The sequence below is a fragment of the Arvicola amphibius genome, chromosome 13, assembly GCF_903992535.2.
Source record: "Arvicola amphibius chromosome 13, mArvAmp1.2, whole genome shotgun sequence".
Lineage (NCBI taxonomy): Eukaryota > Metazoa > Chordata > Mammalia > Rodentia > Cricetidae > Arvicola > Arvicola amphibius.
The window spans coordinates 72,467,966-72,486,173 of record NC_052059.1 but is presented as its reverse complement, the minus strand read 5'-3'; the positions used below and the strand labels follow the sequence as shown (position 1 = coordinate 72,486,173).

General features: G+C 45.9%; 1 protein-coding gene and 1 pseudogene across 2 annotated transcripts in view; both read right to left on the bottom strand.

Moving 5' to 3' along the window:
* Positions 1–2,612: 2,612 nt before the first annotated feature.
* LOC119800548 lies at positions 2,613–2,713 on the bottom strand (annotated as a pseudogene).
* Positions 2,714–4,893: 2,180 nt separating this feature from the next.
* Adk (adenosine kinase) overlaps positions 4,894–18,208 on the bottom strand; it is a 387,740-nt gene continuing 374,425 nt past the window's right edge. For both annotated transcript variants that reach the window (XM_038309653.1, XM_038309654.2), the window contains exon 11: positions 4,894–5,758. In XM_038309653.1, the coding sequence (XP_038165581.1) occupies positions 5,634–5,758 (125 nt within the window). In that variant the 3' untranslated portion in view covers positions 4,894–5,633. The remainder of the gene's footprint in view (positions 5,759–18,208) is intronic.

Genomic DNA, 18,208 nt, shown 5'->3' with positions numbered 1-18,208 from the left:
CCCTTGAAGGTCCCAGATTCATGTCCAGACCTTCAGCGGTGTCTGGCTCTGGCTCACTTGCTCAGTGGTTACTTCCCTGTACTTGTTCTGGTGGAGTTCGCTGTTTCTGGACCAGGTAGCTGGCTGGGAAGCCTTTAAAAACCCAGGCTTTAATGCCCTACTTCTTCAGCTCCTACCCTCACTCTGCTGGTGTCCTGCTGGCTCCACTTTTATGAGATTTTTCTAACTACTATCAGTGGGAACTTTCTAACACTGTCAGCGCACAGGCAAATGGAGTTCCTCTGTTACTGCCACTGCTACTGCTGCCAACAAGATTGGTCAGATCTACAAGGCAGCTGTTTTTAATTTCAGCCTTTTCCTCCCTGCCATGGCTTGCGACATGGCGGCTCAGCGACAGGGCTGGTCACACCTCTAGGTCTCTCATATTATTAAATTTAAAATCCCTACAGCTCAAAAAGTGTGGCTTTTCCATACATGTGACTGCTGCCATTTTGACTGAGGTCAGGTGATTTCACCGCCATATTAACTGAGTGGCTTTTCTCTTTTCCTCTCTCCCTCCTTCTCTCCTTCCCTCCCTCCCTCTCTCTCTCTGTCTCTCCCTCCCTCCCTCCCTCTCTCTCTCTCCCCCTCCCTCCCTCCCTCCCTCCCTCCCTTCCTCCCTCCCTCCCTCCCTCTCTCTCTCTGTCTCTTTCTTTCTCTCTGACTCTCTCTGATCTTTTCCCCTTCCCTTCCATAAACCACTAAATAACTATCAAAGTTAAAGACCTCTGGAGTGAGGAGACTCTCACTCAAGTCTCGGGATAACACAACCCCCCAGGAACTCACGAGAGACCGTCCTTGCTGCAATCACACGAGGTTTATTGACAGGACAGGAACCAGTGCACTGGGGCTGAAACTCATTTCCCACGCAGGGGTGGAGAGTTCGACCCCGAGTAGCTAGGAGAAGGAGTATTTAAGGGAAAAAAAACCACAACCCAGTAATCCAAAGGAGGTAGGGAAGGCGTCATTGGAAAATTCCGAAAATACCAGTGATAATCACAAGGGGGGTAACTCCTTGTTTCTCAAGATTCTTAAGATTATAATCTAACTTTATCTTCAGCTAGTTCCTGGAACAGAGTCACTGAACTGGCTAACCTAGATTTTTGGCTCTTTTCTTCCTGCTTAGATTTTTGGCTCTATTTTTTTTCTGCTAGAGGGGTCTGGATTTATCCAGGTCTTTCAAAACCTCACTCTGCTTGGTGTGCCTACCATGTGGTTTCTTGCCTGGGACCAGCTGCCACGAGACCTGCAGAGTGGTCTCATGTCATGCCCATCTATCTCTTCTCATGGCCTGCTGCAGACACTTGCGGAACTGTGCAGTCCCTTCCTGGGACTGGCTGCTCTCAGGGCCCACTGCCTGCCACCACATGGCCTGCTGCCAGGGCTCAGCAAACTGCAGCATTTCTGCTGCTGCAGCTGCTGGGGATCCTGCAATCATTTTTAATTAATCCATTACAATGGGTATTTAAAGCAATTGGAAATTAAATGGGGGTGAATTTCAGTACTCACTGGAATTCCCTCCCGATATATCCTATATGTTTCTCTGTTTCATTATTTTCATTCACATCTTCATTTTCTTTACCATATTTCCAATCCCTACGCCTCTTCTCACGAGAGGTGTTTTTGTTGAGGATGGTCCCTGGCACCTTGGGATCGCAGAATGCTGCCCCCAACCCTCAGCAGGGCTCTGCTTGCTTTGAGCTCTGGGGAAAGACCAGCAAGCTGTTTCAGGCTGAAGGTTAAACAGTTCTTTGCTGTTGACTCCCCTTCCTTTTTGACTGTTGGTCTGACCCTCTCTCAGCTATTGAAGTTTCCTGTACACTTTGTCACATGGCCCCTACAACATTAATGCCATCATTGGTACCTTAGGTCCTTCTTGAGTTTCCAGTCCCTGATTTTTACTGCCCTCCTCGGCTGCTCCCAGCTAGACAAAGTTCTCTGTTTTTATAGGACCTGTGACTAGACCAAGGCTCCCTAGATAGTCCAGTAGAGTCTTATTTTAAGGTCTAACTCCTTTACTGTATCTACAGTGTTCTTGCAGCTATGTTGTGTGTCACAGGCTACAGGAATTAGGGCCCAAGTAGCTCTGTAGACTATTAAGCCTTTCAAAGCTCTTATTTCTTCATCTTCTATACAGGAACATCCAGCATCACCCTTCCTTTTAAGGAGAGTGGGATTCAGTCTCGTCTTTTTGGAGAAAATAAATCACAGACACCATTATATCCAAACTTCTTATGCGGACTTGCACTTTCAGCTACAGCCATGAACTGGGAAGATATTATCGGGCTCAGTGAACTTCATCTGGTGGATTTAAGACTTGAGACAGCTTCGTTTTGACACACCATTAAGTGGTACTTGCTTAGAAAGCTGGTTTTTGTCTGTATGTTTCCGAAGTAGTGATCAGCAGCATGGAAGCTGGGATGACACAGACAGACCAGGGAACATCAGTCTGTGATTACAGGAAGGTCCTCAAGGCGAAGCCAACCAGGCTTGGAAGTTCTCTGGCTGTGGGAACTACTTTACAGAATTTCAGTATTGCCTAGCAATATATTTACATTTGATAAGATCTATTTATTAATGTGGAATCCTTCATAAATTAGTTTGTCAACCTTGTACAGGGACCATGCTACTCTTGTCTGTATCATTCATCTTGGTGTGTGCTGCTGAAGTCAGCACAGGAAAAAGTGTGATAATTTTAAAAACCATGTGTTCAACCTGTCCCCTCCCCACGGCGTCTGTTATGTGTATATGATTGTCCATTACTATGTGAGCCAGGCTGGTTTCTGCAACAACCGGGGGGCTCTGAAGAGAAATAAGAGCCACATACTTAGATCTCTCTACTGCTCTTTAACAAAAAGCTTTTTTTTTTTTTTCTTTCTTTTTAAAATCCAATGTGTATGGGTGTTTGCTTGTATGTATGTCTGTTCACCAAGTATGGGCAGTGCCCAGGGAGGCTGGAAGAGGGCATTGTATTCTCTGGGCCTGGGGTCACAGACAGCTGTGAGCTGTCATGTGGTAATGGGGAATTGAATCTGAGTCCTCTGGAAGAGCAGCCTGCACTCTTGACCCTGAGGATAAAATGTAGAAGTAGAAGTGGTGCACACCTTAAATCCCAGCACTCGGTGGGACAAATCTCTGAGTTCAAGGCCAGCCTGGTCTACAGAGGCTACACAGCCAGGACAGACAGGGCTACACAGAAAAACCTGGCTATAAAAAAAAAAGGGAAAGCTAAGTCATACTGGACTGCACTGAAAGTGAGACATCTTGTTTGGACACGACACCTCTAGAAACAGAAAGGACAACCTCCATGACGCGAGAGACATTTTTAGTCATCATATGGAAGACTGAAAATACAACTCACTAGTCAGATGAATTCTCACTCACAGAGTCAGAAAAGGAACTGAAGACACATCAAGTGAGTAACACAAAGAGCTGACAGCATGTGCGAGTCAGTGAGAGACCACTTCACGTCCACTGCGATGGGTTTTAAAATACAGAACAAGTGCCAGTGGGTGCTGTGTGCAAAGCAGAAACCTTGTATTGCTATTAGGAATCTCAAGGGGGCCAGGCGGTGGTGGTGCACATCTTTAATCCCAGCACTCAGAAGACAGAGGCAGGCGGATCTCTGTGAGTTCGAAGCCAGGACAGGCTCCAAAGCTAGAGGAAACCCTGTCTTGAAAAATCAAAAAAAAAAAAAAAAAAAAAAGAGAAAGAAAGAAAGAAAGAAAGAAAGAAAGAAAGAAAGAAAGAAAAAGGACTCTTAAGGGGTGCAGCCACCACAGGAAACAATCTGTCTACCACAATTACCTGAGCCCTGCAACCACACCGTGCTCTGGCTTGTCTTGTTCACCTGCTGGAGGCTTGGTCTTCAGTGAGGTAGCACAGATATGGAATCCCTCATAAAAAAGCAGACAGTGCTCTATGCTTGTGAGCCCAGTGCTGGGGAGGCAGAGCCAGGAGATCCCTAGAGCCTGGGCCAATCAAGTTCCAGGCCAGGAAGAAACCCTGCACCAACACATGCACGCCTCACACACACAGCTCCTGCAGTAGGCTGGCTGGTACTGTGGGGACAGGCACGAGTGACAGACAAGTGTGTGGAGATGCTGGGACTGAACTAGCTCTTGTAGGCCAGGCTGGCCTCGAACTCACAGAGACCTGCCTGCCTCTGCCTCCCGAGTGCTGGGATTAAAGGCGTATGCCACCACCGCCCAGCTGGACTGGATACTTCTGCAGGTGCAAAAATATGCTTTTGTTTTTGGAAACTGACTTTTGTGAAGTAGCCCAGGCTGGCCCTGAGCTTGTGATCATCAATTTCAGCTTCCTGAGTGCTAGGATTACAGCCACCACAGCCAGAAGGAAGCTCTACAGCTGTTTAGGAAAGCTTTTGTGGTTCCTTAAAAAAGGTTACAGTTGGAAATTAAACACGGGCGAATTTTCAGTACTCACTGAAATTCCCTCCCAATACTATCCTAAAAAAAAAGTAACATATGACAAGGAGTTGTGGGGCAGAGGCAGGCAGGTCTCTGTGAGTTGGAGACCAGCCTGATGTACATAGTGAGTCCCAGGCCAGACAGAACTGACAGTGAATCCCTGTCTCAAGAAAAGAAAAAGTTTATATATGATCTAATAATTCTACTACTGCAAATCACCCTGAAAGAAATGAAACACAAAACCAAAAAGAATACTTACTGGTCTGTGTGTGTGTGTGTGCGCACGTGTGTGCGTGAGTGGTGTGTGCGTGTGTGGTGTGTGCATGGTGTGTGTGCGTGCGTGTGTGTGTGTGCACATAGATATTTATATATAATGTACTTCATTTCTTTTCCTCACCCCATAAAACCACATAGGGCACAGTACTACAACAATTTCTTCCTTAGTTTTATTGAGCATAAGTCAAGACAGAAAAGATTCCTATACGGCAGTTTATTTGTATAAATTACAGAGTACCATCAGGAAGCAGGGGTACAATCTGAGTAACACGGAACATGATGCAAATGTTGGGGGATGCATTTGTCCGTGGCCATCACATGTCTGAGGCCCACTGAAGAGCTGATAGGGAGTAATTTGGTGAGATAAACATTCCTGTACCTTATTTGACTAGTTATCAGATATATATATAGATATATACACACACATATATGTATATATGTATATATATGAGACGTGTGTGCATACACACTTCCAAATTAAATATATTTCTATAAAAAGCTCAAGAATGATGTTAGCATTAATTTCTTTTAAAAGTCTATTATATTAAATTGCACCTGTATTGAAAGCAGAAATGTAAAAAAACCGATCAATTTACTAAATACAGATGAAATTACAAACAATCAAAAATGAAATAAAAGTTTCTATTGAAATGTTGTGATCCTGTTAGACATTTACGAAGCACTAACGAACTATGGAAATAAACATTTTCCCTCCGATTTCAGAGACTAAAGGTTCTAGGAGCAGTACTGAGCCCTCTAAATTAAGATTGAGAATCATGGTTTCAGAGTTGGCAGAGACAGCAGATGAGTTTATACTTTCTCACGGCGGGAACGCTCAGGACACGGCCACTGCAGCCTGCGCCTCCAGCCTGAGTTTTCTTTCCTTCATCAGTGGAAGTCCGGCTTCTCGGGAAAGGTACAGCCAGTTCGCCTAATGATGACGCTTGCGGCATAGTGGCCGGCGCGGATGCATTCCTTCAGAGGCTTGTCATAGACCAGTTGTGAGAGAAACCCTAGAAGAGACAAACGAGAGAATGTGAGTGTGTGTAATAGCATTAGAAACATCAAGAGTTCGAGTTCCAGGACAGCCAGAGCTGCTATACAGAGAAACCCTGTCATGAAAAACAAACAAACAAGCAAACCAACAAACAAACAAAGAAAAAAGAAGTGTCAAGAGCTCAGCTGGCACCCAGTGACTCTGGCCTTGACTGTCTACTTGGTGGCCTAGTAGAGTGTGACCGTAAGCACGTCGGTAACTACAGGGAGAGACTTGCCCTGCCCGTGAGTGGCACCACCTAGGAGGTAGCTGGGCCCTGAGTGGATGAGGAGGGGAAAGAGGAAGCTGCAGCGCAGACAGCGGCTCTGCTTCCGGGCTGTCGTCTGTGAACCGCTTGGCTTTACTGCAAACTCTGAAAGTGTGAGAAGCAAAGTTGTTCCTCCCTGAGATTTCACGCCACCCACAAACACCACACACAGGGCCGTTCACTTAGAGGGAAAGCTGAGAGCAAGCCCTGCTGAAATGCATTACTTGAGTCTTTGCAGATAAAGCCAGAGGTTAGCCTTCCTCCCTAGTTATTCCTAGTACATTGCTATTTCAAGAAAGCCCTGTGGTCTCTTAAGAGAGAGCTGCAGGCCTCAGGCACAGCAGTGCACACCTGCAGCTTCGTGCTTGGGAAGCAGAGGCAGGAGAGGTGGGATTTCAAAGTCATCCTAGGCTCCAGAGTGAATCCAAGGCCTTCCTGAGCTAGGTGAGAGTCTGTTCCAAAAACCAACAAAATCAGAGAGAGAAAGAGAGAGAGAGATAGGTAGAAAGAGGGAGAGGGAAGGAGGGAGAGTGAGAATGAGAGAGAGAGAACACTAGTTAGAAGGTGTTCTTTCCACAGGCAGCAATGAACTTCCCCAGCTGAGCACCTGATCGATTTGACAGTTACACGAAAATAGCAAAGGGCCAGGCGGGGGAAGCTTGCACCTTTAATCCTGGGCAGAGGCAAGCGGATCTCAGTGAGTTCAAAGCCAGCCTGGTCTACAGAGAAAATTCCAGGGCAGCCAGAGCTATGACACAGAGAAACCTTGTCTCGGGGAAAAAAAAAAGGTCACATAAAACAGCATTGAACTCGCTTCTTACCACAACGAAATAAAAGGAGCCAGGGTTATTATTCTTCTAGGAACAGTTGAAATAAAAAATTATATGAAACAAACTTCTTCAAATATTATACAGTAGCCACAAAGGGTTTAAGAAAGGGGGGGACAGGGGATTGGAGAGTTGGCTCAGTGGTTAAGAGCACCTGTGCACCTGTTGCCAAAGACCCAGGCTTGATTCCTGGCACCACAGAGGCTAACCACCTCCTCAGGAAGGAACCAAGCATGTGTGTGGTGCATAGCTACACATGCAAGCAAAAAATTCATATGCATAAAATAATAAAATAAATCTTAGAAAAAAGCAGGAAAAAAAAGCTGGGTGGCGATGGTGCACACCTTTAATCCCAGCATTCAGGAGGCAGAGGCAGGCGGATCTCTGTGAGTTCGAGGCTAGCCTGGTCTACAAGAGCTAGTTCCAGGATAGCCAGGGCTACACAGAGAAACCCTGTCTCGAAAAAATAAAGTATCAATGTAATGTGACAAGCCAAGAATGAAGACCTTAGATCATCTGAATACATAGAGAAAAACTATCCGACATCTAATAGCTAGTCCTAATTTTCATAATTTAGAAAAAGAGGTACAGAAAAGAACTTTTCCACTTGAGAAAGAAATTTATAAAAATTTACTGCTAATATTTTAAGGTAAGGGATGACTATTTCATTTTCTCCTTAAGACTAAAAGTAAAGCAAGAATGTTTGCCCTCTGCTTCGCATGTGCACATGCTCTGTGGCAGGGTTTCCTGATGCAGCTTGGGGTGGCCTCACACTCGAGTTGGCATCTTCCTGTCCCCAGGATGCTGGGATCACAGGTCTGCACCGTCGAGCCCAAGTGTACTTCAACATTCTCATGGAGACATCTGTGGAGCACAGTGAGCCATCAGGATGGAGAAGGAGGTCTCTTTCAGTATGAAGAAGGCAGAATTGTCTATGCCTGCAACTCAAGACAGCAGGCAAGGCCAAGAGTGGTGGCAAGCAGGGGTAGATGGCTCTGTGCAGTCTGAGGCCATTAGGCGTGCAAGGTCATCCTCAGCCACTCAGTGAAGTTTGGGGCCAGCTTGGGTAACAAAAACCAAAATAACACAAACAAACCCCTGTACACACGCAAAAATGAATCTAAGACCCCATGGAATCTAGACAACTGTTATTAGCGCTACCGAGTTTAGTAAAGCTGCACAGATAGCAACTGAAGAATCAACCCAGGAGCTCTACGGCACAGGCGGCAGCTCTATCTAACAGCGGGCGATTAAAGAGCAATATTCCAAATGCTATTTATGCACAGTGTCAAACTTGCGAAATACCTAGGAATATGTCTGAGAAAGTCGTGGAAGACGAGCCACTGAAAACAAGGCTGCATGAAGGGAAAGAAACTAAGCCCAGGTAACAGAGAGGAAATGCTAGTGGGCCAAGACTCAGGGCTGCCGTTGGCTCTGCAGAACCGAAGCTGTTAGAACATGGCTTTATGTAAGCCCAGCTACTGAGGAGGTCGAGGCAGGCGGCCTGTCTGGTCATTGTCAGAAGCCCTGTCTCAAAAATCAGAAATGTAATTAAAAAAAAAAGTTAATTGGGGGTGAAGGGCTGGGCGTTCTGCTCAGTGGGGCGGCACGTGGCCAGCCCGTGAGAGGCCCTACGCTCGGTCCCAGTACTGCAAAACCAAAAACTAAACAAACAAATCCAAAGAAAAACAAAAAATAAGACTACGGTATTTGAGAAATTACAGGGGAAATCTCTGTGAGCTTGGTGTGCTTGGTCTGAAGGTAACTTCAGAAGCCTCCGCCACTGTGACAACCCCTTCTCTAAGTACAAACTTTTATAGAAGTCACAACAATTCGGATTTCCTCAAACTCACTTTGTACCTCAGTAACAACAAACAACAAGAAAAAAAAAAAAACCCAGCAAAGAGAAACATGTGCCAAATGGACATACAGAGTGTAATACTATTATTCATTAAAAAAACAAAAACAAAACAAACCCCGCAAGTCAGAGTGGCAGTAACAGCCCTGCAGCCACCGAAGTGACCAGGAGGGAGCTGGCGAGGCTGTGCACCCTCCCCAACCTTAAGCACACTGATGAAGGGAATGGGAAGAAGACTGTTTATTATTACTGCACGGGTGGGTGACGTGTGACTGAAGGTGGCCGCAGTGGGTGGACGGCAGAGGACTCGAACAGCGTCAGTTACGAGAGTTCCGGGGACTGAATTCAGGGTCTCAGTCTCGCTCAGCGCCTGCTGTTACCCCTGCGCGAGTAAAATGATCAGGTCACTTTGGGAAGTGATTTATTAGCGCTGTAAAAAGTCTGGTTTGGGGCTGGAGAGAGGGCTCAGTAATTGAAAACCCAGGTTAGTCTGGCAGAAGACAGGAGCTCCTTCCCAGCATCCACAGTCGACTTCCCAGCAGTCTGCAACTCGGCAGCCGAGCTGCCTTCTGGCAGCCTAGGGCACCAGGTCCACTGGTGCTACAGGACAAACACGCAGGCAAACACACAGACACATAGACACACACACACAGACACACACACACACACAATAAAAATAAATGCTGTTAAAAAAAGTTAAATTAACCTACCATATGAGTTATTTTATTTCTAGCTATTTACCCAAGGTAAACGAAGGCAGACGTGTAGAGACTTGTAAAGGAACGTTCCCAGCAGCCGTACTGAGACAGTTCCAAGTGGAGGCAATCCAAACGGATGAGATGGGGCAGGAAGGGAGGGTTAAGGAAGGGCATGGGAATGATGGAGCCACTCAGAGAGACTGGCGTATCACACTTCAAAGTTTATAAAATTGCACTTTAAGAATGGGTCTTTATTGTATGTCAGTTATGCCACAATAAAACCATAAAAACATAAAAGAAAGGAAGGAAGGGAGAAAAGAAGTAAGGGAAAAAGGTATAGTTACAAATAAGATAGGACAAACCCAGAAAACCCCTACTCCTCTCTGGGGGCCTGGAGCTGTTGCTGTACTCAAGGCTGAGGGCCACGGGTAATGAGAAACTTGTGCAGGCTGACTTCCGCCTTCCCTGAGGTCCCGGGCGGCCAGGGCGCGGGGCAGAGCTGCGGGTTAATTTGGGGCTGTGGTACAATGACCTGTTGAGATCGTTACACCAGATTTATGTCCTTCCTCTTATTCCCAGTCAGGCCCAGAAAACGCTCTGTATTTGATAAAATAATTACAGAAGAGAATTAATTTGGTTACTAGAATGAAGTCTTTGGAAGAATGTGAACTCATTCTCTCAGGAGTATTTTCATCAGAGTCTTCAGGTAACAGGCAAAGGTCAGGATAAACTTCCTGCCAAACTGTGAGGACTGAAACGTTCGGCCCACACAGCGAACGCGGCAGACGCCAGGTTCAGAGTAGGATCGGCTTACAATGGAAACATGTCTGCTAGAAGCCTATGAGCAACATCTGTTTTCCTCATTCTTCCTGCTATGATCTTTGTGAGAAAAGCTCATGGTATGGAATGTTCTCTGAAGCTAAGTGTCGGCATCCTCCTCCTAGGAGAACCCACTGACGACGTCGGTGCTGCACGCCACAGACTCATTTGCTTTGACAAAAACAAACAAACAAACAAACAAACAAACAAAAAACTCTAGATGTGACAAAAGCTATGACCTTTGGCCCTAGGAGAGTATCAGCTTTTCAATAATCTATTTTTAAAACCCAGCAAAGATGAATTACAGATATCACATAATCAGTTATAATTGGGGCCTTCATCAGTCTTAAAGACCGTATAAAGTTATTGCGTGTGCATGCTGGTTCTAAAGGGTGATACAGAATGACTTCATAATGGGAATGAACAAATAGCCCCCCACCCCCCAAGACAGGGCCTTACTGTGCGGCTCTGGCTGGTCTGGAACTGCCTAGGTAGTTACACTTACAGTGATCCCCCTGCCTCTGCCTCCTGAGTGCTCTGCCCCACTCTTGCCTTCTAAGATACTCTTGTGCCTTGAAAAGCATGTAACATAAAATTGACTACTGTAACAACAGTTACTTATTTTATTTATTTAGCCTGGAGGTAGCCATGCTGAACCGTGGCAAGTGTGTGGAAGTTGGAGGACAGCTTGTTGGAGTCGGTTCTCCCCTTCCGTAGAGTAGGACTGGGGACTGAGCTCAAGTCTCCAGACTCCATGCTGGGCACCTTTACACATTAAGCCACCTTTGCCGGCCTGTTAGCTCATTACTTTTTTTATCTTTTAAAAATTTTTAAAAAGATTTATCATTTTTATGTCTGTGGGCATTTTGCTTGCATGTATGTCTATGTACCATGTGCCTGGTGCCCTCGGAGGACAGAAGAGAGTCAGATCCGGATGCTGGAGCCACAGATGGTTGTGAATGCTGTGTCAGTGCCGGGAACCGAACTCGGGTCCTCTACAAGCACGGCCACCAGGGCAGCCCTGGTCCCTCTCTCTGGTTAGCTGCACACGCACTGCCTGCTCACGCGTTGACCTGCAGGCTGCAGAGCACCTTGCTGGCTGCTTCTTCTCGTCACTCGAGAGGAAAACTGCTGGAAGCATTTGTGTACAGGTTCTGGTGCAGACCTAAGTTTTCAAGGAACACAAGTGTCGGCTCATACGGCAAGCATATGTCCGGTGTGTCAGACACCGCCAGGCTACCCTCCCAAGTGGCCGCTCTAGTGTTCACTTCCCCAGCAGTGAGTCACAGTTTCCGGTGCTGCATGACTGTGGCATGTATGCCACAGACAAATTCAAGATGCTGCTCAAGAGAGATAAGAAAGGATTTCCTCTCTGTTTTGAGATAACACTCATGTAGTCCAGGTTGGCCCCGAGTTCACCATATAGCTGAGATAGCCTTGGACTTCGATCTCCTGTCTCTACCTCCCGGGAGCTTGGATTATAGGTGCCTGCCACCTCATTTAGCTGTTTTTCCCATTATTTTTAAGTTTTGATCCAGGTATAGTGGTACATGCTTGGGATCCTAGTCCCTAGGAGGCTTTAGACATTATGTCTTCTAATCTAGCCTGGAACCGAACCTTCTCCCTGTCTCCTAGGGACTAGGTCACAATAGTGAGACCCTGTCTCAACAACCACAACCAAACAAGCCCTCCCCAAACAGAGGCGACTGCACGGGCTTCTGTATTTCACCAGATCGGCTACTCCTCAAAGTCCTGAGTACCCTCTCTCTAGCGCATGCCCGTGATCTTCAGAAAGTCCACAATTCAACCCAGCTCTGCAGCTCTTTCCTATGGCGTTGGTTTCAGGACTCTGGACAGGTACAATGATCTAATTAATCACCACTTCTCCGACTGTTCTAATGCCTTTCCCTGGCCTCGCTCCAGCTTGTTCACTGGAGTTATCAATGCTCTTTCTGTGTGCGCAGTATCAAACTTCACACTGTACAGTAGTGACAAGTTAATCACACAGTTATTGAGAGATAATGTGGGAGTAGTAACACAAGTTATCATGTAATTACCTTTGTTCTTAGAGGCATCACCATGCAATTAAAGCAAACCTGATACGATATTTTAGAAAGCAATAGTACTGAACTCTTTTCCTGTCTACACGCGTGTGCACACACATTGCTCTCTGCCATTTCTAGGTCAATTTAGTTTTCCAGTTCTTTCTTTTTAAAAAGATATCTGCCTTTTAGGAGCTGGGTGGAGTGGCTGACGCTTCACAGTGGGTTCAGGCTAGCTGGGTTACTAAGTGAGATCCTGTCTCTATCTATCTATAAATACAGGTTCTCTCTATATTCCTGGCTAGCATGGAACTTGCTATATAGACCATGCTGGCCTTGAACTCACAGAGAAACACCCAGATTTTGGTGCTGGGCTTAGAGGTGTGAACTACCATGACTGTGGGCAAACAAACAACCCCCCCAACAAAAAAAAAAAAGAAGAAAAAACAAAGCAAATATACCTGCACTTTAGTGTCAACTCTGGAACTTTCTCACTCCCACTGCCTTAGGCTTCTCGCCTGTACCCGCAGACACCAGATCCAGGCTGCCACATAACGCGGAGGCTGCTCACTCACAGACTGTTTTTGTAAAGGTGGTATATCTGAATATCTAGATGCTGGGCTAGATACCAAAGAATTCAAAGATAATATAGTATTTGTCTTCGATTTTCTACTTTAGGAGAAAATAAATATGTATTTGGAGCTATCAAGAAATGCTTCCTGGAGAAGGTGTCATGAACAGGGTCTTGGTAGGTGCTCCAAGAGATGGGCTGCTACATTCAGCCATGGTGCTGGCCTGTCTCCTGGGTCCTGACAGCATCACTGGCTACATAGCATCCCCTCATAAAAGGCAGCTCTGCCCACCTCTTCTCTGTAACTCTCTTTCCTCTCTTCCGCTACGCCTGTCTCTCCCATGGTCTCTCGCTTTCTCTTTCCTTCCCCATAAACTACCCTGAACAGGTGAGCCCTGTCACATGATGGCCTTCCCCTTCCCCCCGCTGTTTTTAAAATTATAACAAGGATATTACACACAGAAGAAACAGGAGGGCGTGCTAGAACAAAGTTCATTTTGGAGACCAGGAAAAGAGCAGTTGTGCTGAGACCGTGGAGAGCCGGTGGTGGCGATCTCCAGAGATGTGAGAAGAGCAGAGAGCCGGACGCTTGAGCTTTCCTTACAGCATTCTGCTCAGGTAACTCTGGCAGAAGTGTGTGGAGGCCCCTGCAGCATGCCGGGATGCTTCTCCCAGCACTGTGCTCGGGACAGCTGCTCCCGTCACACACCAGGAGAGCTCAGCACAGACCTACTGTGAGCTTCAGATTTGCACTTCAGCTGTGCGAAGTATTCAAGGCCTGGAAAGAGGAGCAGTAGACAGAGCCTGTCGCTAAGGTGAGGAAGGACACGGACAGAATGTCAGAGTTAGTTCTTTTAGACCATTGTAGGACTTTTTGTGCCAATCCAACATGAAGCCACTGCAGACAGAACCATGAGAAAGACAACTGAACTTTTTCCTAAAATGATTATTTTGGCAATGAGGAAACGGAATGGAGTATAAGACGGGGTAAACATGAAGGTCAGTGAGGGAACACGGTCAATTGTTGGGAGCCCTTGAAAACCATACAGATGACGAGAAGGCTACATATGAAGTATGCAAAAGTACCTGTATAGAGAGCCTGCCCACCTGTGGGTTTTAAGGAAACGCGCTTCATACCCAGCATCACTGAGGGCAGTCAGCTGAAATGTTCTGGATATGCCAATCAATTATCTCCTGGACCAAGAAATGGCATCTGAGCCACCATGGGCAAAAAACTTATCGTCCTTCCAGTATCTCATGATAGTAGTCTCTGTGAGCCTGGCGGCAGGCACGGCAACAGCCCAAGAGCTCTCCCTGATGAAGACGTGTTCCCAGCCACCTGCTGCTGACCCAGCTCTGCTGTTGGCTCTCTGGCTCCACCCAGTGAAGACCTCCAGTTCTCGTTCTTGTTGGAGATTCTTCTTGTAAGAGGCGCCAGTTATTGATAAAGAACAGCCATTTTGTTTAACAGAAAAAGTGGGAATCCCAGGGTCAAAGCTGCTGCTGTCTGGTTGGGTGAGGGCTTCTTCTAGTGAACACAGAGGAGGGTGAAAGGGGAAGGGAGGACCACAGCTTGCTTGACGCTGCTTTAAAGACATTATTAGTATTATTTTTAGGCTCTGGGGATTGGACACAGGGCCTGATGCAGGCTTGGCAAGCACCGTACTACTGAGCTACAGCTGCGGCCCCTGAAGCCTCTTTAACCCATTAATGGTCTAATCAGCTCATTAAGGCCCTAACTTTTAACACCATCATACTGGCAACATTTGGTTTTTGGGGGAACATTTTAAATTGGAACATTTCCCGAGTTAGTTAATGATGGGGCTGAAAATCAAACATTTATTGAGGTATTTTTTAAACTATATTCATTTTATTTTTAAAAACATGGATGGGTGTTTTGGCTGCATGTATGTATATATGTCTGTACCACATGCGTGCCTGGTGCCCTTGGAGGCCAGAAGGGGTTGTAGCATCCTCTGGACCTGGGATTACTGGTGGTTGTGAGCGCCACGTGGGTGCGGGGAATTGAACCGCCCTCCCTCCAGCCCCAGCTACTGTTTTAATCTCCAGGTTATTAGAGTCTTTATGACTATGAGCGTCTTTACCTTCCTCAAAATTTCTTGAAATGGGGCTCTGTTACTTTGCCAAGCCAGATGGAGAGAGTACCCTGAAGCTAACGTGTGACGGCCCCACTGCCCTCTGTCCTGTGCCCGCTCTCAGTGCCCTTGGCTTCCGCGCACAGCAGAGACATATTCTGAATCATAAATCCATGTCATTCCTTTTTCCTCTGTCATTAAACACTTTAATATAGAGGAAGAGAGTTAAATACAACTGTCAAAAATCAATTTCCTCCTCGACCTTCAGACATATAAAGAGCATGAGTCCTAGTGGGCCCTTTAATGTAGCAAAATCTTACAACATACTACTCCACAGTGTACAGACTTAACAAGTCAGTGTCTGGGTTGGAACTACAAATACAGAAACACGGCACCAGTTCACAATCACAGGACCCACAGCGTCTCCTGTTGTCTTGTTGACAGACAGTCTCTTACTGCAGACTTGAGAACTGGTCATCCCCTAGGTCTCATGATCTCACAGTCACTCAGGCAGAAGAGGAGGAAGCAGTGCAAGAAGGCATAAGAAGTTTACTCTAAAACACAGAAACAAATTACTGAAGACATGGGAAGACACACTAAGTGCCCAAACTTATTTTCCATTTTATGCTCATTGTTCTGAGCGATTATGTCCGCCCCCCCCCCCCGTGATGGTTTTCTAGCTATTTGCAAGATGGCAGGTGGAGGAGTGCTTGCACAAAACCAACCTTTCCTGAGGCCTGAGGCCAATGCAGTTCCTTCACTGTGGCTCAGCCTTGGTTTGACGTGCACTGACTTTAATCATTAAGATTACAATGAAAAGAGCCCCAGAGATGACTGAGGGGGTAAAAGCACTTGGCACTCAAGCCTGATAACCTGAGTTTAATCCCACAGAGAGTAAAGGAGAGCACTGACTGTAGAAAGCTGTCCTATGACCACACACACACACACACACACACACACACACACACACGACTGCAGTGAAAAACAGAACTATCTTAGAATCTTCTTCAATGAAATTATTCAGCCAAGTTAGCCTGGGCTATACAATGAGAATGTCTCAAAACAAAACGTCCCCACAAAAATCAAAAACAACCCCCCCAGTTCCAAACAAACAAACAAACAAACAAACAAACAAAAAAGAGGTACATTTAGAAACAAAACATGGTACAGGCATTTTTACATGCCTGGTCATGGTGCAGGGTGAAACATATGAGCATCCTAAAGATCCTAGCATATTTTTGTTTCCTCAAAGCTATGTTTTAAATTATGCCTGAATTATGCCTTACCAATCCTTAGCGCTGACTTCTCAGGAGAGTCATGCTTGGCTCTGTCTTTGCCCTGGCTTTAGCTCTGATGGCTAAGGCGGCAATGAGCACTTCAGCGCCTGCAGCCATCCCATTCCTGCGTTAGAGAAGTCACAGCCACGAGTCCTGTTCTTCCTAGTTATTATTACTCAGGACAGCTTTTAATAAAAGCTAATTAGCTACAAACCCCCTCCACCGGTGGTTAACTGATTTTAGGGGCTAAAGTTCTACTACTCCTAATTATCCTCTGCTGGCCTTCCATGGTGTCTCAGAACTGGGGCGGATGGCAGTGAGAAGCTGTAGTGAAATCCACCCACCTCGGCACTGCACTAAGCGTCAGCCTCTCCATCTCCAAGTAAAATCAATACTCTGTTTGAGTAAACACGCTTACGGCTTTATTAGGGTGTCTTACTTGTTCTGTAACAGCTACTTGAAGCTGTGGTAACAAATCGACTCAACTCAGTTAAACCTAGAGAGCTGGTAAGAGGCCCATCAATAAGGCTGTTATAAAAATAAGCTGCAGGAGATCAGAAAGCTGGAGCAAACAGCCTGGGAAATGTCAATATCCCCCTTACAGAGGACAGCAACAGTGAGATCATGTGCAAAGTCTTTCCTTCCCTTAACGATGCCTCTTGTTCCAGCTGGACAAACGTTTCTACTTCTTGTGCACAGCATCTCTGAATGAAATTTGTACTAATTCCCCTGTGGATCTGGAACAGGAAGTCGACATAAATACACTTTTTCAGATTCTTTCTTCCGAGAAATACTGTGGTCACATGGCACACTTGTGCCAGCACAGTCTCACCTTCCTTTCTTGATGAGACCAAACTGTCACCATCGACATTCTGTAATTTCAACAGAACGTTCGTTCTTGAAATAGTTTCCGTGAGACTGAGGCTGTGCCTTCAGAATTAGGCCTTGGGCGCTCTTGCACTTCATAACAGCAAACATTGTTGGCTTTAGTGGAAGTATATATGCAGTGCCTGCTACCTATTAGGAGAGAGATTGCGTGGTGGGTGCGGCTTTAACAAACTGGGACATCTCAGAGATCCTCTCAGAGATGCCCAAAGGCTGCTTAAGGAACTAACATCTGGCAGGAAATTCCTACTTTCTTTTGGCTAGCTCAGACCATCCAGATGTGAAAGTCATGGTTTCCTTGGACTGAGAAGAGCTCAGATGTAAGCTCTCCTATTTTTTATAAGTCTACTCAGTTCTGTTTTAACCTCATACTGACTACAACACACCTACCAACTAGTTATGAATTCATGTGACATATCCATAAAATAGAAAGAAATCTTCAAGGAAGAACAAATCAACAAACATTGAGTGTTCAATTAACAGTGGCTGGGTTGAAACATTCCCAGCACCCACATGGTGGTTTACACCTGTCCATAGTTGAGCTTCAGGGAATCTGACACCCACACACCAATGCACATAAAATTAAACAAATTATTTTTTTAAAAAAAATCAATCAAAACAATATCCTCCTAGAGTAGAAAGACAGGGAAGGTGTCGCCACTGCAGCAGGGATAGAGCAGTCATGTAGACCGTGTAGACCATCTTCAGTCAGTTTTTAGGAGGCAGTGGTCACATAAAGGCTTTGATTTCTGAGTATAAAAGTGTGGGAAACAATGCACCGAATGCCCATCACGTCACTTTCTAGCTGTGTGAGCAGAGAAGCAAAGAAAGGTGGCACCACACAGAAAACGGTCACAGGAATTTAATTTTTCCTGTCTTGTAATTGTTTTGGCAATTCCATACACGTATATAATGCACTCTGATCATATTTATCCCGTACCCACTCCCACACCCTGCTCACTCTTGCTAATCTCTCTCCTTTTTCCAGCAGCCTCCCTTCTAATTCTATGGTTTCTCTTTCTTTGGGGGGTGGGCGGGTGGGGATGGCCCACGAAGTTTAATTAAGGCTGCTTATATGAGTAAGCG